Source organism: Apis laboriosa, unplaced genomic scaffold (assembly GCF_014066325.1).
Source record: "Apis laboriosa isolate Shangri-la unplaced genomic scaffold, ASM1406632v1 scaffold158_cov153, whole genome shotgun sequence".
In the NCBI taxonomy this organism is placed as follows: Eukaryota; Metazoa; Arthropoda; class Insecta; order Hymenoptera; family Apidae; genus Apis; species Apis laboriosa.
The window spans coordinates 179,522-201,592 of NW_025222082.1; the positions used below are offsets into that span (position 1 = coordinate 179,522).

Consider the following 22,071-nt stretch of genomic DNA (forward strand, 5'->3'; position numbering starts at 1 on the left):
TATATATATATATATATACACATCAAATTTAATAAAATTAATTTACTAACCATCTGGATGAATTTCTAATTGTGGTAGAAGGAAACAGGTTAATACTTCCTGTCCAGTTTCTTCATCAACATCTGTTTGAAAAGTAAGCATTGGTTGTGCTTGATTTTTACTTAACCATACTGCCTTCAAATTCAAATTGATTAAGGAATATGGCAAGTATTGTAATCTGAAAAATTAATTTCTTTATTAAATGTTTTTAAATATTGAAAATTATCTTAATCTTAAATATTGAAAAGATATTTAAGATTTAAAATAAAAAAATTATATACCTATTGCCAGACACATCCAATACATGGAGAGCAGTACATTGTCCAACTTCGATTGGAAGATATTGTAGTTTATTATCTCTTAAGGACAGTACACCCAATTGTTTTAAATTTCCTGTAAAAAAAAATAAGTGTTTTTAACTCAAAAAAATTTATTTTTGATATTTGATTATTTGAAATAAAATATTTCTTACCCGTTTCCGTAGGAAGTGATTGCAAACTATTCCTATCTACATTTAAATTATTTAGATTAAGAAGTTTTCCTATAGATACAGGCAGTTCTAAGAGAAAATTTTCCGTAAGAATTAATTCTTGTAAATTTTCACACCTATAATGAGTGAATACATTAATTTTATTTCTTTCTAAAATATTTAAATTTTTATAGAGAAAAAAATTAATCTCACCTGCCTATATTTGGATTTAGAGTAGAAAGCCTATTTTGATCGACCTTGAGAATAGTAAGTTTCTTTAATTCTCCAAGTCCATCGGGTAATTTTTCAATAACATTTTGCGATAAATGAAGATCCGTCAAAGACTCTAAACCTCCTATTTCTTCTGGAAGATCTTCCAAGCGATTTTCAGATACATCCAGGCACACTAATGTTTTCAATTCCCCTATTTCTGGTGGTAAATGTTGTAACTGATTATGATCCAGCCATAATTCTTGTAATGCTGGTAATTCTCCTATATGTGCTGGCTAAAATAAAAATATCAAGTTAGTATACTCATAATTTTTCAAAATGATTTAATTTAATATCTATCTTACTAAAACTTCAATGTCATTGTCACCAAGATCTAGCCGCTCCAATTTATAAAGTTGGGATAACGATTCTGGCAAGGACTTGAGCAAATTTTCCCTTAACTCCAATGATTGTAACGCCTCTAAGCTAAGAACAATCGATGCACAAACTTCAGTACTAGGCATAATATAATTTACGATTTTAAGTTTTAAGTTGAAAGCAATTAAAGTAAGTTGTTGTTACCATTACCTTCCGAAATCAGGCGGTAGATTCGTAAGAGACATATCATTAAGTCCCAAAACAGTTAAATTTCTTAATTGCACAAACCCTGCTGGAAGCCTATTAAGAATAAGTTGTCTTTTTTTTAAGTCTTCAATTAATATTTCTAATAAAAATAATATTTTAAAAGAAAATTTAAACATTTTTCATAAAGAAAAATAAAATAAAGAATAATTTATTGACCTTGGAATAGGATTACTACTAAAATCCGCCACCTGAAGTGCCCGTAAATTCTTGATGTTCTCAGGAATGTCTGGTATATCTAGAATGAGAAAGAGCAGCAAATAATACTTATACTGTATTTTGAAATTAAATTAAAAGCTAAAAATCTGTTGATATACATTTAAACTATATTTTCATAAAATTTTCCTTTATTAGAAAAAAAATGAAAAAGAATATCAAGATTTAACCAGTAATAAATATAAAAGGTAATAAATAAAAAAGAAATAAACAAAAAATTAATGAAATTAGTTCTTCATAGACTTAATCGTTTTTCGTTTGCTCTAAATTTAACTAATTCATCCCAATCAGTTATATTTACTTATAATTGTAAGTATATGATATAATTTTTCAGTTCTTGTTTTTCAATTACACGAATTGAAAAAAATTGAAAGATAAATTAATCGCTAGAAATTCTTAATAAAAAAAATTCTTATTATTTTGAGAACACATGGTTAATTTAATTTTCTTAAATTATTTTTAATTATTTAATATATTTAAATTTTATGAAATATAAAATTCTAATTATTTAATACTTTTAAAAAATGCATGTAGATAGTATTGATAATATTGAAAAGTTATACTTCTTTAATACTTGAACCTTTCGTAAAAAACTTTGAATCGTTAAGATTATTTAATAAATAAAAAGTTAATCAACATTGCAATTGTATTATATAATTATATTATTTAATGATATCATTTAATTAATTCATAGAAAACCGATAAATAATAATAAATTCTTTTATGAAAAATAAACACGATTCACTGATGAACTAGCTATTGCATAAGAATGCAGGATGCTGCGTTGTAACTGAAATAATATATTGCACATGCATTCCTCCTGTTGTTCTCTATAATACTTTAGAATTTCATGAATTAAAGTGAATGTAAAAATTCTTCATTATTTATAATATTATAAATAAAATAATTCTTTTTAATTTCAATATGTATTACTTTTTCTTAAATAACATATTGTACGTATAAATATATAATACGCAAAATAATTATACAAAAAAAGTTATTGGCATTAAGTACAAGGTTATACATCTAGATATATCTAGACATTTTAGATTGAAACAAACAAGTTCTTTTAAAAAGTATAGATTTTTAAAGTTTACATAAACTTGATTTCATTCCTTCTATTATAACTGTTAATACAATAAAATTAAATTATGATTGCATGTACGTTTTTAAATGAATTATGAATCATAGCACGATTATGCATTCTCGAGTCAAAAGATGAAACACAGAGGAAAAGGGGAAGAGGAATAGAGAATCGTGTATCGCATAGCAAACGAACCGATAGGCTTTACGAGCAAATCGAACCTTGAAAAACCGCTAGTTACTTTTAACACAGTGGTTCGCAATCTCAAATCGTTACCATAACTGTTTTATGCTATCAAACATTCAATATCTGAGTTAATTTTTTTATTTTACTTTATTCTTTTTATAGGTATTATAACTCGTTGAATATCAACAAATATTATGTAACCGTATAAAGAACTTTTTCAGTCGATAAAGTCGAAAAAGTAATACGCACGTGTTTCGTGACGGATGCATACGCACACCGTATCACAAATGCATATACGTGCGCGTGGGTGAACGTAACGACAGCGACGTGGAACAATTACAAACTAACCGTGATTCCGCCAGACGGAAGAGACAGACCCCTTCGTTCATCGGATCTCTTTGTTCCCAAAAGGATGTTAATGATCGGTGAACAAAGGTATATGTCTGAGGACTTTTATAGCGAGGAATGGATGCACAAAAGACACAACCTCGTAATATGCTTGGCTGGAATTTGAACGGTATCGAATATGTGGTGGCCCGCCACATAGTGATCGATCGATAACTTTCTGTCTGGTTACACACTATGCAACGAAGAAACGATACGCTATCTTATGATTTTGTGGTTAAAATATTTCTGATCGAGTGATACGATTATCGATATATGTAATAGTATTATTATTGAATGTATGTTGTGCGTGAATGTTTTTTATGCATCATATACTAGTTTGTGAGAAATTTCGATTTCCGACGACGATTAACAATAATTATCACGCGCAATATCGTACGTTCAATGACGAGCTATGGCAGTTTTTTAAATCCATTTACATGCACATGATAGATTGATGATTGAAATATGTCGTCGGATTAGAAATTCTTGATGACAAAAATATATATTATGCAAAATTAAATGAATTGAGCAATTGTATTTCTGTTTTCAGGAATGTTCTTTTTAAACGTCGAAATTACGACGATAAAATGCACTGCAACACGATTAATGATCCGATATCGACAATGACGCTTCCTCTCGTAAAAGAATCAAAATGTTTGCGGAAAAATTACGCGCGTTTATTACAAAATCGTTTCCTACCGCGCCCTTGCAATAATTCGCTATCATGATCCCGGTTACACCCTGTTCTTTTTCCATCGAATCGGTCGATTTTTAGTAGTTACCACGATTCAGTCGATTACCACGCCTATGGGCGATTGCCGGTAACCTGTAATTAAGCAACCGGTAAATAACACAAAATAGCTTCTCTCTCTTCTGAACGAGTCGACCACTGTAAACATTATAAATAGCATGAAACATCCACCCTCGGCCTTTGCAATTTACCTTGAAAGAAGAGGAGGTGGCGGAGGCCGTGTAAAATACACTAGAGTAGGGGGGGGACTAGCCGCCACCTGACATGTGAACACGCATTAAGTTTGAATAAATAGAATTCACTATTCGCAGACGCGAGAATACAAATTTACTTTTCTGCTCAACATCATATCAACATAATATCATTTCTCTCTCTCTCTCTCTTTTATACTCTTTTTACTATAATTTTTGATGCAAAGATTATAATATAATCAAAGAAGAAGAATGATACAAAAATAAATCCTTCGTGAAAGTTAATTATAATTTATCCAATACTGGTTTCTCTTAAATAGATTATTTTACAATATAAACAAATTTTATTCCATACATTTTTCATATTTTTAGAATCATCAATTAGTTTTCATCGCCTCGTTATCAAAATTTAATCCCATGTATAATAAAAACTATGTGTCCAACATGCGACACGACAACGATATTTACGCTTGTCAAGAGTCTACGAGTTTAGTCTCACTAAAGGAAAAAAGAAAATGCAATCGGGTAAATAGCCTTTAAAGCCGAAGCTTTCGTGACGTGTAATTTTATGCCGCATAAATCGCAAGAGATATTCACTTCTGTGGTTTCACCGCTGTGGATATGCAACAGGAGACAGGGGTAATATCGCGGTAAGGGTAAAAGATTACACAGTGCATGTAGACTTTTTTTTTGTCCTTACGTAATATCACCGATACACGTAAAGGAATTGATCGACTGGTCGTCGAGAGGAAAAAAAATCTTATTCTCCTTCTACTTTATCGATCGATCGAATATGAATCTCATATCTTGAATTCAGCATTTATTAATATTAAATTTCGCGTAATGTTTATCTTGTTTTTTGTTCTCCTTTTTTCTATCTTCGATAAGTTTCCACTTTATACGTTTATCGAGTTTAATCGCGAACGATCGAAAGCTTTTATAGATTGTTTCGAAGGGGGAAAAAGGAAAGCTGTGAATAAAAAAAAAAGAAAGAAAGGGTAACAAGGGTAACAGATTGCTTTGCGTTACGCCTGCATACGTGGTCTACATTCTTATGTAATAATATGCAACACGTGAACGCGCGATGAACTCGATGAAAAGTTCGTGAGCTAGAATTTTCCCTTTACCAAAGGTGATTCATCTCCCATTTTTCTCTTTCGAAGGTTAAAGACATTTTCCCGTAAAAGGAGAATGATAAAAGATATCCTATTTTTTTTAATTAAATCTTATAAGCGGTGTAATTTTTCCGAGGAATGAATGAAACTCATCGCCATGGATCTTTTCTTAAAAAAAGATAAAGATCTTAATTTATTTTTATCGGTTAATTTATTAATAAAAATTAATAAAAAAAAATTAAAAAAAAAGAAAAGGGAAAGATTGAACTCGTAAAGAAAATGATAATCCCAACAATAATCCAAAATACAGTTTTATCGTAAAATATTACATTCTAATCACGATCAATTGATCTGATAAGTTCATTATATATAGGTTTCGTAACACGGTCTACGAGTCTTGTTTCGTTGAAAAATCTACAAATATGGAAATTAAACGACAAACGAACGTTTCGTAAAGAATGGAAAGGAGCACTTTAATGCTTAAAAATATTATCGTTTCGTTCTAAAAGGCAATATCAATTACCTATTGCAATTACCGATCGTGTATCATGAAAAACATTATTTTCTCTTGTGTTTGTACGTATTTCCTTTGCTCGCTCGTTTATATTTCATTTTATCGTAAAAATAAAGTTGTCTCGTAGAAAGAAAAATCATATGCGATGCTTGTGGAGGGGAAAAAAAAAAAAAAAAAAAGAAAGAAAGAAAGGAAGGAAAAAATTCTCCGACTGGTTGGATTCCAATCAGTCGTATCTTCTTCGTGCGTTGCACCTACACGCGAGTGCAACGCCTTTCATTAATGGGGTGGGTTTCCTGAACCCGAACCTGTTGCTATAAACTTATATTTCTTGCACGCAACGAGTTTTCACTGTCAACCAGTACTAACTATTCCAGATCCATTATCGGAATCTGGAAACGTGCTGTAATATATAACGTATCCTGCCTACAAAGATTAATACGAGGAAAATATACGGTTACACATCGTGTTTTTTCCAATAATTTATTAAAAAACATTTTTCTTATCTTATACTAGGATTCCACTATATTACTAAAAAGATAATTACTCAGCGGAAATTTTAATATTCATCTAATCAAAATTCTTTCCGAGGAATTTTTGTATTTCACGATATTTTTGAACATTTTTTTTTTAAATAATTTTTATTATTATTTCAATGGTAATCTAAAATTAATATTTTTAAAATATTTCAACAACAATACGATAATTTTCAATTATAGTTTTAAAATAATCTTTTAATGTTTTAAACGTTTTTAAAATTTATATTTTGGTCTTTTTCTTGAAATAATAAAAAAAGCTTTTATAACGATTTGATATTCAATTTTTCGATAGAAAAAAAGCATCTGCTTTATCTGAAAATCGAAGAATTAAAATCGTGTTCGACGAAATGATTCGCCAAAGATAAAAGGAATGTAATGTTCAGAGCCTCGACTTTCTCGTTACGAAATGAATAATACAGAGAGAGTTTGCAATGGCGATTGTTTCTAAGAAAACAAATAAAAATTGCGTTTAAATGAGAATCAACAACGAATAATAAAACAACAAAAAATAGAAAAATATACGTAATTTTGCAATAACGTTAATGCAATTTTACACGCAAGTTTAATCGCCAGTAATTAAGAATAATTGATATTGCTCATTATGATAAAATCAACGATATTTTATACGAATTAAAAATTATCTATCTTTTATCGCGAATTAAAAATTTTAAATATAAATTCGAATTCTTTTTTTTACTTTATTTTTTAAAAATTTTAAAAAAATTTAAAAAAAAATTTTTTAAAAAAAAATTTAAAAAAAAAATTTTTTAAAAAAAAATTTTTAAAAAAAAACTTTTAATGTAAAATCTTTAATATAATAATATACAAAAATTTATTATATAATATTTTTTTCAATAGTTACTTATTTTTAATAAATCTTTCTTAATAATTTTTTTTATTTCTGTCCCTATATAATACAATGTATAAATTAAATATTTTTCTTCAATACTTTATATTATAAGTGTAGACATCTATGAGAATAATGTCCAGAAATAGATCATGAGTGCATGCACATGCGTAGAAATAACAGATAAAAGGGATTATTCTATCATATCTTACGCATGTACATATACATTTAATCCATTTAATCATATTTTCATACTTGGGTATATTCTTTAATATAGATTATTAAAGGAAACTGCTACAATAAAACGAAGTATATACTATTAAAAACAAATTATATTCGTACATATAACATATAAAAGTAATTAGTTGAAAGTTTCACGTAACAAATCATATACAATATAACGATTAAAAAGTTGAACGAAATCATCTTAAATAATTCTTTCCATTTTTAGGTTAGCCATTGATGTTAGTTCCATAATCAGAGGATTAATTAAAAAAGAAGAAAACGAAAATCGATCGAAGGATGGCAAGTAGAAATTAGACCATGCGACGACAACCTGTACACAAGTATTCGTGTTCACACGCACGTGCGTGGGTGGCTTAATCAAGGGGCAAGTTTTCTGAATCCGAAACCTGTTGCGGTCGCGGTTTATCTTTTCAATGATCACGCAATAAGTTTTCACGATATCGTGTCGGTGTTCTAAGCTTGTGTACGTTGTGTCTCTTTTTGCAGGCTTCCGTGAAAGAAATATAAAAGAGGATCCAATGGTTAAAAAATGAGAAAAGAAAAATGCTATAACGTCATACTCTAGAACATTCGTTGAATTTTGCACGAGTTGGGAAGAGAAGATGAATAATAAAAGAAAATGTTACGTTCAAACGAAATATAAACGTAATTTCCCCGGGGCTGAAGAACAGTTTTCATTAAAATGAAATGTTTCAATTAATGCTAAAAACTTAATGGAAGTTGTTCATAAAAAAAAAAGGTTATTTTAGTTATATTAATGTTGCTTTCAATATCAATTCCTTCTTAAACTTGATATTTTTAATTCCATGAATATTGCATCCTGTGACAATATAGTGAAATAAATTTAATTATACTTTGAAATATTTCTTAAAGATTGATTACATTTGTTATTATTTTAAATAAGTTATCATTATATTTTCTTATTTATTCTAAGTAAGTATAATAACATTTTTTATTATCTTCCAGAAATATGATTTTTCTTTTCACTAACATGATTTGCATAATGGATTTTTTATTCCCAGATTTTTTATTATTTTGAACTTTGAAAAAGATCTGAAAAAGTTCTACTTTTAAAAAGTTAAACTTTTTTGCAATAAAGATAAAAAGTAAAAAACATCAGCAAAAAGTTAATTCAGTTTTGAAACAAATAACACTACAACAAATAATCCTAACATTTGCTTTTGTCACAATATATTTTCTACATCTCTGTGCAACAAAATTAACTTTGATAATAGTTTTTTAAAATACTAAAATTAAAATAAAAATTAGATTACGTCAGATTTTCGAGATTTTTAAATATTATCACGTTATTTTATTTTCGTATATAACCTAATAGATTTTTTAATTGAGAATATTTAATTAGAATTATGAATAAAATTAATTGGAATACGGATAATTTCTCGTGTAATTTAATTATTACTTTCTCTTGCCTTTTTTTTTTCTCCATAAATTGTCTCACTAGAGCGTATCGCATTAATTGAAACAAGTGAAAACCGCGAAACTCATCTCGCATTACCATTGAATAAATGCGCGATAACATCAAAAACACAATGATGCAATAATTAATCAATGACACCGCGCTTTCACGGAAAGCGTAATTTTCACATCAATCTCGGCGCACGAAAACTAATAATTGCAACTATCAAACTTGTCCGACATTCTTGTCCAACTTTCGTTAAATTGTGCACGGATATAGAATAACGTAAAATTTATCCTCCCACGTTCAACTTTGAGGGAAGCATAGAAATCAGAAGATGAATAGAGCGATTCACGAACAGCGCGAATTTGTTTTACACGACTGAAACGCATTGTTTGGCAAAATTCCGAATTTAAATAAAATCGTTTGTTTTTAGAAACGGGGAAGAACAATCTTACGATTCATCCACAATTCGGGTTTAAAACGGTTCAACTCTAATCCAACAATTATATAAGTTATTATGCATGCATATTATACGAACTGTGTAAGCCGGTTTTATCATATCAAGCTTTCCACCATTTCTCACTATTCTACGAGCATGTTATTTCATTGCTTTTCTACCATGAGTTTCGTATAATTTTACGATAATTCCAAATACCGTGAAGTCGCGATAAAAACTTATGTACGTTGTATCTTTATGAAATGGAAAACATGAAATTCACGTGGGATAACTTGGATGGACGACACAAACTTTTTTAATTTCGTTACGATATTTTTATAAATATAAAAGAAATTTCTTTCCTTCTTATAAAGGAAATTATTAAAAACTGTACAAAATGCAGGGATTCATAACATTTTATTATAAATCAAGCGAACAACAATTGCTTATAAATATTCAATGCGTATCATGAATTAACCGTTATCTCGTTCTTGAATATTTAAAAATCGATACCGCATTATTGCTCGATGAATGGAACCGAACCTTGAAAATTAAATTACGAATTTTTCCTTCCCTCTTTATTTATTTTTTTTTCTCTCTCTTTTCCCATCCATGAAACATGTGAAAATTGCGTGATATACGCGACCATTTTAATTAAATCGCACGGTTTCACGAACACTTAAATTTAGAGCGATGTATTCTGCGAATATCCTCGACACGGGACGCGTATCCAGTTGTCAGTTTCCACTCGATTGTTCCTCAAACTCGTCCTCGCGAATAACTTGTTAACCATTAATGAGGTCGACCGCGAAGTATACGCTAAGTGTGAGCGAGAAAGTTGCGCGTACAATTTATAACAAGTTCGTAAATGTTCTAAAACCGGCACGGAAACTTCACTTGTTCCCTTAATCGTCTGGTCGTCTCGTAACACGCTAACGTTAATTAATTTATTGAATTATATATTGTCCGTGCGTGCAGGCTTTAAATTCTAGAGAAAAGAAAGATAAATAATATAATTTCGTATTAAAACGATTAATATTACGTGCTATTTTTATGAAACGTACATATACGTTTAATAATAAAATTTTGCGATATATATTTCTTTAATTTCGAGTGAAAATTAATCATGACTAATTAAATTTCCATTATATAGAGAGAATGAATGAAAGAACAATAGAACTTATCGATCTCGACAAATACGAATCGTCATTTGAAACTTTCAAAACGATTAAAAACACGATTATATCTATATTGCATTTTACAATTCCCTGGAAAAACGTATTTACGAATTTTTATTACCTATTTTTAACTCATTTTTCTACGTAGAATTACTTCACTCTCAATTATATTACTCATTACGTGCATAACGACAATATTAATAGTACCAATTACGTTAACTCCCCTTGTGTTGCGTATATAACGACTCACGATTAACTATATTATTATTATTTATATATCTTAATTCTACGTGTTTTTCACATCCCTTGGTTTTTCACACGGATTACCAACTCGCCATCAATTAAACACGATGAAAAATCTCAAATTTCATAATCTCGTTAGATATCCACGCACGTACAAGATGTAATCACTCTTTATTTTCTCGTTTATTTTCGTTTTTTGCACAAGTTAGTGCATAGATACGTGACTATTTGGACATCTTAAAGTTGAACAAAGCGGTTCGATCGAAAGTACGAACACTCTAGGGTGCCACGAAAAGTGGGACACTTTTGTTCCTTCTCCTCCTTCTCCTCCGCCTCCTCTTCCTTCCTTCTCTCTCTTTCTCTCTCGTTTCTCTGCTTCTCTCTTGTATACCGTCTCAAAAGCAACGTAGAAATATCAATCATTGGCCCAGATATTGCGAATCGTTTTTATTCAATGCACAGAAATGCTGCCCGCGCATATGCACACGCGTGCAAATATCATTGACCATTCTTTCATCATCCCCTTGTGCTTGTATCACGGTTGAAACAAAACGCACGAACTGGGGCGAGATTTCGATAAAATATGTACCCCTATACCATGAAATAAAAAAAAAAAAAAAAGGAGAAAAAGTCTCGATTTGCTCTTGCATTGAAAAATTTTCATGTGCAAACACGCTCTGGCTTAAAAAAAGAATAGTGATCCTCTCAATGGCTTTTCGTTTTCACTTCTTGATATGGATTTCAAAAAAAATATATCTTTGCTGCTGAATCCGAATGGAATGGCATTACTACAAGGATTGCACAAAAAAAAAAAAAAATATCACGCGATTCCCTATTGTGCAATGACTTTTGAAAGTTTCATTTCAAGAGATATCAATTTAATCCTTTTAATGCAGATTAATTTTTATAAATGTGAAAGTTTGTTTACAGTGATAAAAAAAAAAAAGGTAAAAATAATCTTCAAAAGCAGACTTTTAAAGAAAAAAATATTAAAAATTTTTAAACGAGTATCAAAATCATAGACTCGAAAAGATTATATACTTACAAAGACGTAATTAATTACTCATTATCATATCATTCCTATTAAACAATTTTATAAATCGAGTGAGGATGATTAAATCTTAAATTTAGAACGATCATGAACGATTCAGAACATTGATATTACAAAAAAAAAAGAAGTAATAATAAAAAGTAATAATAATAGGCAAGTATCAATCTCATTTATAAATTGTTGTTATTCTCAACGTTTCGCAAGAAATATTTGATCAATGCATCGACGCACGCGACAGAAGACGCAATATTGCAAATTTAGTAAACGTATTTTCTAATGAATAAAATAAAAAAAAAAAACTCGTCACATTTTCATAGTACTTAGAAAGACGAAACGGAACGAGGTTGCATGACGTCGCCGTAAGTCCCGACACGTTTCTATAACTGAAAACGTCCGGGAAGCCAATGTATGTACGCGTTTCGCGTAACCTGATTGTGGCGCCTTATTGAGTTTCCATCAACGACTTGGTATGCACACCGATAGGTACACACTTGGCGTTGATACGTTGACCATCGTGAGACAAGCCCGTTGCACACTCATTTTCCAAGCCGAAAGCACACCGCTTCTTCATTCTTTCTTTCTCTCTTATAATATATAACTGTTTCTTGAAACCACACGAGGGACGGAGAAAATGGAGGATGTATATAGAGGTTTGCACAGACCACAGGTATAATCTTGGCCTGGTGAGGAGGTCCCTTTTCTGGTGAAGAGATTTCCCGTGGGAATAATCGTATAAATTGTCCCGGATAATATGGAGGAATTTAATGGTGAAGTTTAATACTTTTACGTAAGAAAATACTTTTTATATAGAGGGCGAAGATTGCTTTTTAATCACGTAAGCACGTATACATATATATATATATATATATATATACGTATATATATATATATATATATACGTATATACGTATATATATACGTATATATATATACGTAGTGTACACGAGGTATATCCTCTTTTTGCTCTTCTTTTTTTTTCTTTCTGCATAACGAGTGAATTTTACGATGAACGTTCAAAGGAATTTTTTTGCGGTAAAATTTTTCCTTCGAGCATACGAAATCGTTCGCGTGTTGCAACACGTTTATCATTGCATTTGCGATTAATAGGAAGAACGATAGATGTTTTTAGATAATATATATATATATATGTCTTGAACTTTTAAAAGCAGGTATACGATTTTGAAATATTATTTCGCTTTTTAATTTATAGATCTCTTGCTTTATATTTTAAAAATATGTTTTTAGATGAAAATGTTTTAATGTTCTTTTACTAAAATTCAATGTATAAATGATTATATTCAAGAATTAAAAGAGAGTCTTCAATCGATTGAATTAGACCTCAACCTGATTTAGGAAATGATTAGCAACTTGTTTGAGATTCCCTGACTCGATTCTAATAGGATCTGATGACGTTATATAAGTGGAATTTTTGAATATTTACACTTTAGCTTCGATTAGGAAATAAGTAATAAATGATTGAACTCACAATTCCATTTTAGATTATAAAATGCTTGAATCGGTATACAAGTCAGAAATATTTTAAATATGCAAGCTTTGAATAATCTTAATGGATTTAAATCATAAAAATACTTTAGATGTATAAAGTTTTTAGAATAAAATTTAAATAAAATTTTCTTTTATCTAATCCTTGTTGCAATCAAAATATTTGTATTCTTTTAATGCATTCTTTTTTCTTCTGCAAATATTCTGTAGAATATTCTCAAAGTGTACATCTATTCAAATCGAAATATACCTGTAAACAAAAATTCCAGGAACTCGAACCTGTGCCCCGGATCGAAATCGATGATAGCCCGGCGCGAAATGTAAACGTATTAACATTCCTCGTGTGACTCATTTGGCTGACTAACACTTTCCTCGTTTCTTTCTCTCTACTCTTGCGTATTTTTCCTCCGTCTTGTCACGCCGTTGATAAAATAACGCGTCTCGATGATACGCGCGTAGAATCTTCAAGTAGTCGAACCGTAATCTCGACGTAACCGAACTGTGTAATAATTATATTGTAATATGTAATAACTTCTGTCTGATTAATCATTCGTGCTACAATGATATTAATATAAATATTAATATATATATATATATATATATATCGTAATTTCATAATTTACATACACGAATATATAATTGGTTATAAAAAATCTTTCATTACACGTTTTAGTATGGTTTATTTTTAAACTATAGCATAAATATGAAATGGGTAAAGTGTTAAGTACGTTAAAAATAAATTTTGAGTTATATCTAACATATTTATTAATACACTTATCATAACTGTATCGTAAAAACGATAAATATTCCTTAAAAATAGATTCCGAGTCATTATCTTTACTGACATAGAATTTTTTATATAAATTGTATCGAATATATTTTTATGACCAATATCTTCACAACACATCTTCATATTCAAAAATTTCTCAAATAAATTGAAAAGATATTATTAACGAGCCTTATTATTTTATAAATAATTTGAACAAAATTTTCTTTTCAAAATCAAGTTTCGATTAAAAGAGAATTCCAGATTCACAATTCGTATCATGGTAAAAAGGGAAGCCATTAATCGAACTGATGGACCAGTAAATCAAATCAATTAAATAGAAACTTACTTTATAATTGAACGAATAAAAAAGGATCTTTTATTTTATTTCTAGATCCAGATGCATTGGATTAACTATAAATCGGGTAAAACCTGGTTGAAAGTAATCTTAAAATTAACTATCATTTTATTAAATCTATATAACGATAGTTCTAAAAAAATTTTATCTAGCTATCGACAATATTCATGGAACATCGGTTATCATTATATCGAGGGATCATTATCTTTTTAAATAAGTGTCACGTAACGGTCTCGTATCGATCATATGGATCGAAACGAAAATGATTTCGGTGCAGGTGCATCGTACAAAACCGATAGAATAGGAATTAATACGGTACCACGTGCACCGGAAGAACGCGTCTAGGGAAAGGAGAATTTATGATATCGATTATCATAGGAATGCAATTTATTACACAAAATTGAATTCGAATGTATAACCATGAGAAGGAAGTCAGTGGACGAATAGAATACGGTTTACATCGTTTTGTTTAAGTTACGAACAGTTAATTTTGAAAAGGTAAGTAGAAAATAAAATTTCTCTCCGTAATCGTTTTTAAGGGAAAACTTCAAGTTTGAAAAAATTAATTAATGGATAAGCTTTGAGTTAAAAATCATGATAAATAGAAAGAAATATATCTATTTTTTTTTTTTTTTTTAATTTCAGAATCTTAGAAAATATTGAGTAAAGTTTCGTCTTAAATATTTTAACGTAATATAACTGTATAAATATTCTAAGATACTTTTTGAATTCATTGTAAATTGAATAGAATAAATACGTGAAGAAATTTATAATTCTAAGTATAATCCATCCAATTTTAACTCTAACAATCATTTGCAATCTTTGCCAGATTGGCAAGTTTTATAAACGATTATTTATTTTATCGTATATTTTTCTATCTATAAAAGAAACGGTCGAAACGACTTTTTTTACCCAATTCTTTCGAGTATAAAATATACTCGATGAATATTGATGCGTTTAAAACGAAGTTTCGTCCGACGAAATATTGCATTAATTTCTCGCGATCTCATGTCTATTTTTAGCAGACACCCGATATATTTCATAAATCCTTACGAAACGCGACACACGCTCACGCGTGTAAAAAGGAAATAATTCGATCGGTGATTCGCGGGCTCTGCATTAATCTTGCAGCGTATTGCCGCTCCCTCTTTCCCCATTCTTCATTATCTTTGATCCCTTTACCTTGAATTTTACTTGAAAAATTATCGTATAACACGAAGAAAAAAAACGATAAAAAGAAAAGGAAAAAAAAGTGATCGATAAAAGAGCGAAAGAGATGGGAGAGGCAAAAAAAAAATGTTCGATTCAAAAGAATTGAATGAAAAATGTAAGGAAAAAAGAGAATGATGAGAAATTGCAATGAAAGTAACGTTAATCAAATGGGAAATCTCAAATAAATTGTAAAATATGTTGAAATTTCTTCTAACTTAGATATATATTTATATTAATTCATGAAGTGCGATAATTATTTTAAAAAATTCTTGAGAGCAGAGATTAAATGATAGAACATAGATTGTAAAGTTATTTCTATGTTGTCATTGTTATTTCTATTCACTTTGATTTCTTGATAACAAACCGGAGTAAATTCTACTAACCCTTTATTACATTGTTTATTATATTATATAACAACATCGATATTATATAATATTAATATTGCAATATAATATTTAAATTGTAATTTCTTTTTCAGATTTTATATTAAATTCTGTTTTTTTTTTTTTTTTTTAATACTACAGTAAAGAAAAAGTTCCAAGATTCGACTTAATATTTTTTTTTTTTTATTTAGTCTTTTATCTGAATTCTATAATTTTATAGAATTTTAAGGAAATTGAATATATATTTAAAGAGTTATTCGAAATGTTAGCTTTTTTGTCGAAATTATCGCATTTTTATAATTTATAAATCATATTATACATGTCTCTAAATTGTTAATATTCTGCATTATAATACTGCATATACGATACCTATGAATAATTAAATGATAATAGCAACTGATTATCACATAGAGTGTAATTTACTACGTGAAAATAAAGAATTTAAAAAAGAAAAAAAAAAAGTCTAATTTATTTCTGTGTATACATAAAATGGATTATTACTTTTAAAGAAAAACTAACTTTCATCAGCTAATTTTCTCACAATATTATCATACAAATAAAATTACATCAGAAACCATATAGCCGCTAATAAAATAAACCTATTCAATTATAAATATACATTCAATTTTCTACTTACAAAGAAAGAAAATTTCAATTCTTTAGAATCATCTTCGAAACTATGACACATTTCGTCAAAGAAAATATTTATAGAACTATAACGATAAAATTTCTAACGTGTATGTATCATAGTTCATGAAAATGAATTTTCTTTAACGAGTATAAATGTTCATAGAAATGGAAAGAATTAATCTCGAATCTTATTATACGAGCTTGTAAAACTACACGACACTTCGAACTATATTTTTTTCCATTAATTTATCATATCCTGTGCGAGAGAGAAAACGTAGGATTACTCAACATACTTAAACCGTGACACACGCTTATACATTATATAGAGGCATCTGTGTGCATGCATACGTGTGAATTAACGTCGCATTTCACGTGTACGCCTGTAAAATTATTTACTACTTGCTTATAACACTGTCACATAGTCTTAAGAAGATGTCTAGATGTGACATGAAATAGCACACTAATTATATATGTCTTCTACGTACAATTTGGCACAATATTTTTATAATTTTTTTTAGTTACGACCTCCTTTTTTAATAAATTCAAATAATATTTTTCTGCCTAAAAAAAGTTTTTTAAATGAAATAACATTGTTTTATTATGCCATGGAATAACTAATGTTTGTAGACTATGGAAGTAGTATAATTATATTAAAATAAATAAAAGCTAAAAGTTATCGATAAAATATTAATATTATCGAAAAATCCTCTTGTAAATCGCGATTCCATGAATTGGAAATCAATAATCTAATCTTGAATTGGCAATTCAAAACTTAAAAAATACATATTGAAAATAATATGTTAATTATGCACGATATTGAAAAGATCGAAGTAATTTGAAAATATCTTTTTAAATAATTATATAAATTATAATTATAATTATATTATATAACTTGTCAACATTATTATTGATATTTTTAACAATATTGTTGTTAACATTATTAATCGTGCGTGGGCTCTTTTACGTATACTTGGAATCTCATGAAGTGTACATATGTCGCATATATCAATGATACACGGAATCCCCCCTCATTTATAAAGTCGCCGAGTAGAAATTATTAATGTGATTCATCACTCAGGTTACGTGAATGAATTTCACGATCATTCCATCCTTGATTTTTATTACGATTCGAAATAGATTTCGTGGAAGCTGGGAGATAAAAATTATAGGGAGAATGAGTAGACGTGTGATTTTAGAACCCTTCGAACACGGAGGCGTTGGAGATAACGCTTTTACTGAGCACTGACCTTCCGCAAAGGTGACGATAAATTTCAATAAAATCGCACCCCCGCTATTAATACCAATTGAAAAGGGAATAAAAGTCTCGTTCGGGATGTTGTGCGAACCTTTTCATCTTGGTTTTCTTCCATTGAACATTATAGGAAAGAGAGCTTTCAGTGAAAAATCTATTTAAATCTCGGAAAGGTACGTAACCTATAATTTAATATAATAATATAATAAAAGAAATATAATGTGAAAAAAAAGAAAAAAGAAATGATATTTCGCGAAAAGATCTTAATATATTTTTTTAAATGGAAAACTTAAGAAAAGGGAATGAAATTATAATTACTTTACTGAATGAAATTAAAGGGATGATGCTTAGAAGAAGTGAAAAAATATAAGTAACTTTTAGCCTGAAAATTTATTTCAAAAAAATATTCTACCTTGGACCATTATGATTTTTAATCCATCATTTTTATAATAGAATCTTTCTAGACGTAATTTTTCAGTGAAAAAAGTTTGAAAAATTGCAAGAGAAGATGCTTGGCTGGTAACGAGCAAAAGTCAGTTACTACAAATTCCATTTTCCCTCAGTGTGGTGAGTTCATCACTAGGACTGAATACAACGCAACAACGAAGCTTATTTTACTCAAGGATGAAATTCAACGTGATTCGTGCCCTTTTGATCTATATGATTCTACAAACGAGCTAAACTGAATCTGAAACACAGTGTACGGGAAAATTGTAATGTAAAAAAAAAAAAAAAAAAAAAAAGAAGAAAAAATAAAAAGAAAAAAAGAAAAAAAAAGAACAATGAAAAAACTGTTATTAGCACAATTATTTCGATGACTCGCTGAACACAGTATCGACTTTTCAGCTCGTCAATGCCTGAGGCGGAGTTTTTCCGCGGATAAAACGCGACAAATATTTCTGTACACTCGTGAATGCATCTCTTTATTGCACGTCTCGAGGATAATAGGCGACTGAAAAATAGTTTCATACAGCGAACCAGACATTAAAGATAAAGACACTCTATTAACGTTTCTGGAATATTTATCGTCATGACAATCGACGTTTTTCAATTTTTGTTTTTTCTTTTTAACCATATAATACAAACTGTTTCAAAATATTAGACAATATAAAATTATTTCTGGAATTTACATTATTATGAAAATTAATTTAACATTTTTAATTTCTTTCTACGTTCAATACTACATACATTTCAAAATACAACGAAATAAAATTCTTAATAAAAATTAACGTTTCTAGAATGTTTTTCAATTCTTTATATATTACGTATTATTAATTTTAGCTTGATAAAACGATTATATATCCAATTTGTAGATGTAACACACCTGGCTAATAATACAAATACATATGGCTCTACTAGTATGGTTGCATTAGAGATGTATATAACCAATTGAACCTATGTTCTCTAAGTGAAATGCATACAATGTATCTATATACCATATCTGAAATTACAAATTACAAGCTGAAGTAATTTTAGCGCTAAAGACTATCCTTAGAAATGTCTAGAGAACACTTATTAAAAATCGACGAGAAATTTTCTTATCGTCATACTTTAATCACACATTTCGCTTCCCCTTAATTAATTTTCAACATTCCCCATTATTTTTTACAACCCGTAATAATCTCCTCGTCTCGTTCCAATAGAATCTTTACGATGACAGTCCGGTCTAAGGTTAACAAATCAAGTATCAACGATGAAAGGATGCCACATATCAAATTTTGACAGTGATCGCATCATATAAATTGCTCGTGACATAAGCTGTCGTAACGCAAGAACCCAACGTATCTCAATTTCTTCTCTCTCGAGCCGACACCGATCGATACCCCCTTCATTGATGACTTACACGGTAGTAAAAGCGAAACGGCGATCAAGATCGATTAAAATCCGGGGAAACATTACGATTTGATGGAGAGCACGCGACTAACCACGCGTGCTTTACGAGATATGACCTTCGTTTAATAAAGGTCAGTGGTTAATTAGCAGAGGTCAGTACCAAGTCGTTACGAGGGCTCCTGAATGAAAGAAGCTTATGCTTCCTTGTTAGGAAAAAGTCAGGCGATAAGCATGACCTCTCTCGTGGATAAAGTAGATAATATACTTTGCATATGGGATATTTCATAATACGCGAGTTTTACGATAAAATATTGGGGATATTATTTATGATGAACGATTAATACTCGCTCGCAACTAATTTACTTAATATTTTATATTAAACATCACGTCATGTAAAAATTGTTTATCTATCCGTGAAGAAATTATTCACAATAAAAATTCAGAAAGATTGTTTTAACATCGTTAAAAAAAATAATAAAGAGATCGTTTCAATGAAAATTCAATGAAAATGATGAACAAATTTGAAATTCCTCTTTTTTAGAATCGTAAAAAGTACCACAATAAAAATTCAGTAAAAACATGATAAATTATACGTATTATTTCACAAACAACGTTATATCACCACATTTTATATCAATACTTCCGTTTACAATGAAATAAAAATAGAAAAGTTGAACGATTTCACACACACTTTTTCATTATTATTTCAGTTTTATTATCATTATTATTATTATTATTATTATCATCATCAAACACGATACTTTCCTCCCAAAATTCCACGATAAAGGGTAAAAATCTCATACGAAAAATCCTCTTCAACATCCAACTATCCTCCACAGTTTCGATGGCCCGTAAATGAGAGTTTCATCAGCAACTTCCGGGGCGGCAAACTTTCCTGCGCCGTTAAATTTCCTGCGCGTTCAACGCTCCGTTCAAAAGCTCCGAGCTCCAGCCGAAAAACCGGTGATTATGAAATCGTTCGACGTTGATCTATCTGACGGTATTGTTAGACGAGAGGTGTACGCGTGCGAAGAGAGGAAGAAATGGCTGAACTATTCCGCCTTGGCATGCGCAACATTTCAAATTGGCACGATGTTTAGGCGTATCCCACACGTAATTACCGGCCAACGTATACTTTCGCGTGAGATATTTATCAGTGGGATCGACAAAGAGTTTCGATCTTGACATTTCAATGGCGTATATTCCGTATTTTCATCTTGTTCACGGGAAAAGGGGGAAGCGATTGAGGATTATTTATTTATCGAGCAGCTTGTGTAACAGTTATACTATCGATATATACGCGTGTTGATTGCGATTTTGTGTAAAAGAACAGTATCTCATGCTTTGAGGAAAGTAACAAGAAGAATATTTGGCCGAATATTTGATCCGTGTTAGAAAAATATCCTATCGGAGGTCTTTAACCTTCTGGATGCCAATTTAATTTGAAAAAAATTTTTCCATGAATCAAATTTTATCTTTTCGTGCTAATAGACTGCATTTAAAAATAAACTTACTTTAGATTTTTGTGTAAGATAATTTAATTATTAAAATATAAATTTAAGAAATAATAAACTTTTATCTATAGTCTTGAAAACAGAATATTATTTTCCAAAGCATTTAAATGTGTGCATTAATCAACTTCTTAATAATAAAGAAGTTGAATGAAAAATTTCAAGGATTAATCCTTAATTATTATATATACTTCAATTCATGAACGTGACATCAAAATGACGTCGCTCATAATTAATATATTGAACACGAAGACAAGTAAGTTCAAGTCACAATGAATTTTTAGTGTTGTGAATGTATCAGTGAATAATATTAACTTATAAAATAATAAATTTATATCAAAAAATGATAAAATAATCCTAAACAATAAGGCAAAACGTTTTTTCAAAATCTAGGAATCCCTAAAATTTCTCTAGTGATATCTTTCTATTCCAATGATGATTAAAAATATTTTTTTCAATTTCAACAGAATATTTTTTAAAATAATTTGTTATTTTCTATAAACTGGTTAAAATAGGAAATCTTTCTCTTCGCTTTTTAATCACATAAATATATTGGCTCGACGAATGATTAAATTTCAAACGCAAAACGCTTGAATCGAACACGCGTTTCACAAGTGATGTTATTTTTACTTTGTTATAATAGCTATTGGAACAATTTCGTCCAAATCACTAACAATTACGTAATTATTTAATAAAAAAATTTTCTCAATTTTCTATCCCTCTTCTTTTCTCAAAGCTCAAAACGAACGATGCTTGATAGATAAACCATTACACAGTGAATCCTTGTACAAACGATTTTTACGTTATATGTATACGTTTAATTGTAGAAATCTGGGGCTATTTTGTTACTGTGCCAGTT

At 29.5% G+C, this 22,071-nt stretch overlaps 1 protein-coding gene across 7 annotated transcripts in view; it reads right to left on the reverse strand.

The window, feature by feature from the left end:
• LOC122710855 (protein lap4) overlaps nucleotides 1-22,071 on the reverse strand; it is a 47,489-nt gene that overhangs the window by 15,594 nt on the left and 9,824 nt on the right. For all 7 annotated transcript variants that reach the window (XR_006346003.1, XM_043929019.1, XM_043929021.1 and 4 more), the window contains 7 exons: nucleotides 1,520-1,598; nucleotides 1,307-1,396; nucleotides 1,084-1,204; nucleotides 722-1,014; nucleotides 512-645; nucleotides 321-432; nucleotides 51-217 (listed from right to left, as the gene is read on the reverse strand). Coding sequence is in view for 6 of the 7 variants with exons in the window: in XM_043929019.1 (XP_043784954.1) it covers nucleotides 51-217; nucleotides 321-432; nucleotides 512-645; nucleotides 722-1,014; nucleotides 1,084-1,204; nucleotides 1,307-1,396; nucleotides 1,520-1,598 (996 nt within the window). In the remaining variant the exon portion in view is untranslated. The remainder of the gene's footprint in view (nucleotides 1-50; nucleotides 218-320; nucleotides 433-511; nucleotides 646-721; nucleotides 1,015-1,083; nucleotides 1,205-1,306; nucleotides 1,397-1,519; nucleotides 1,599-22,071) is intronic.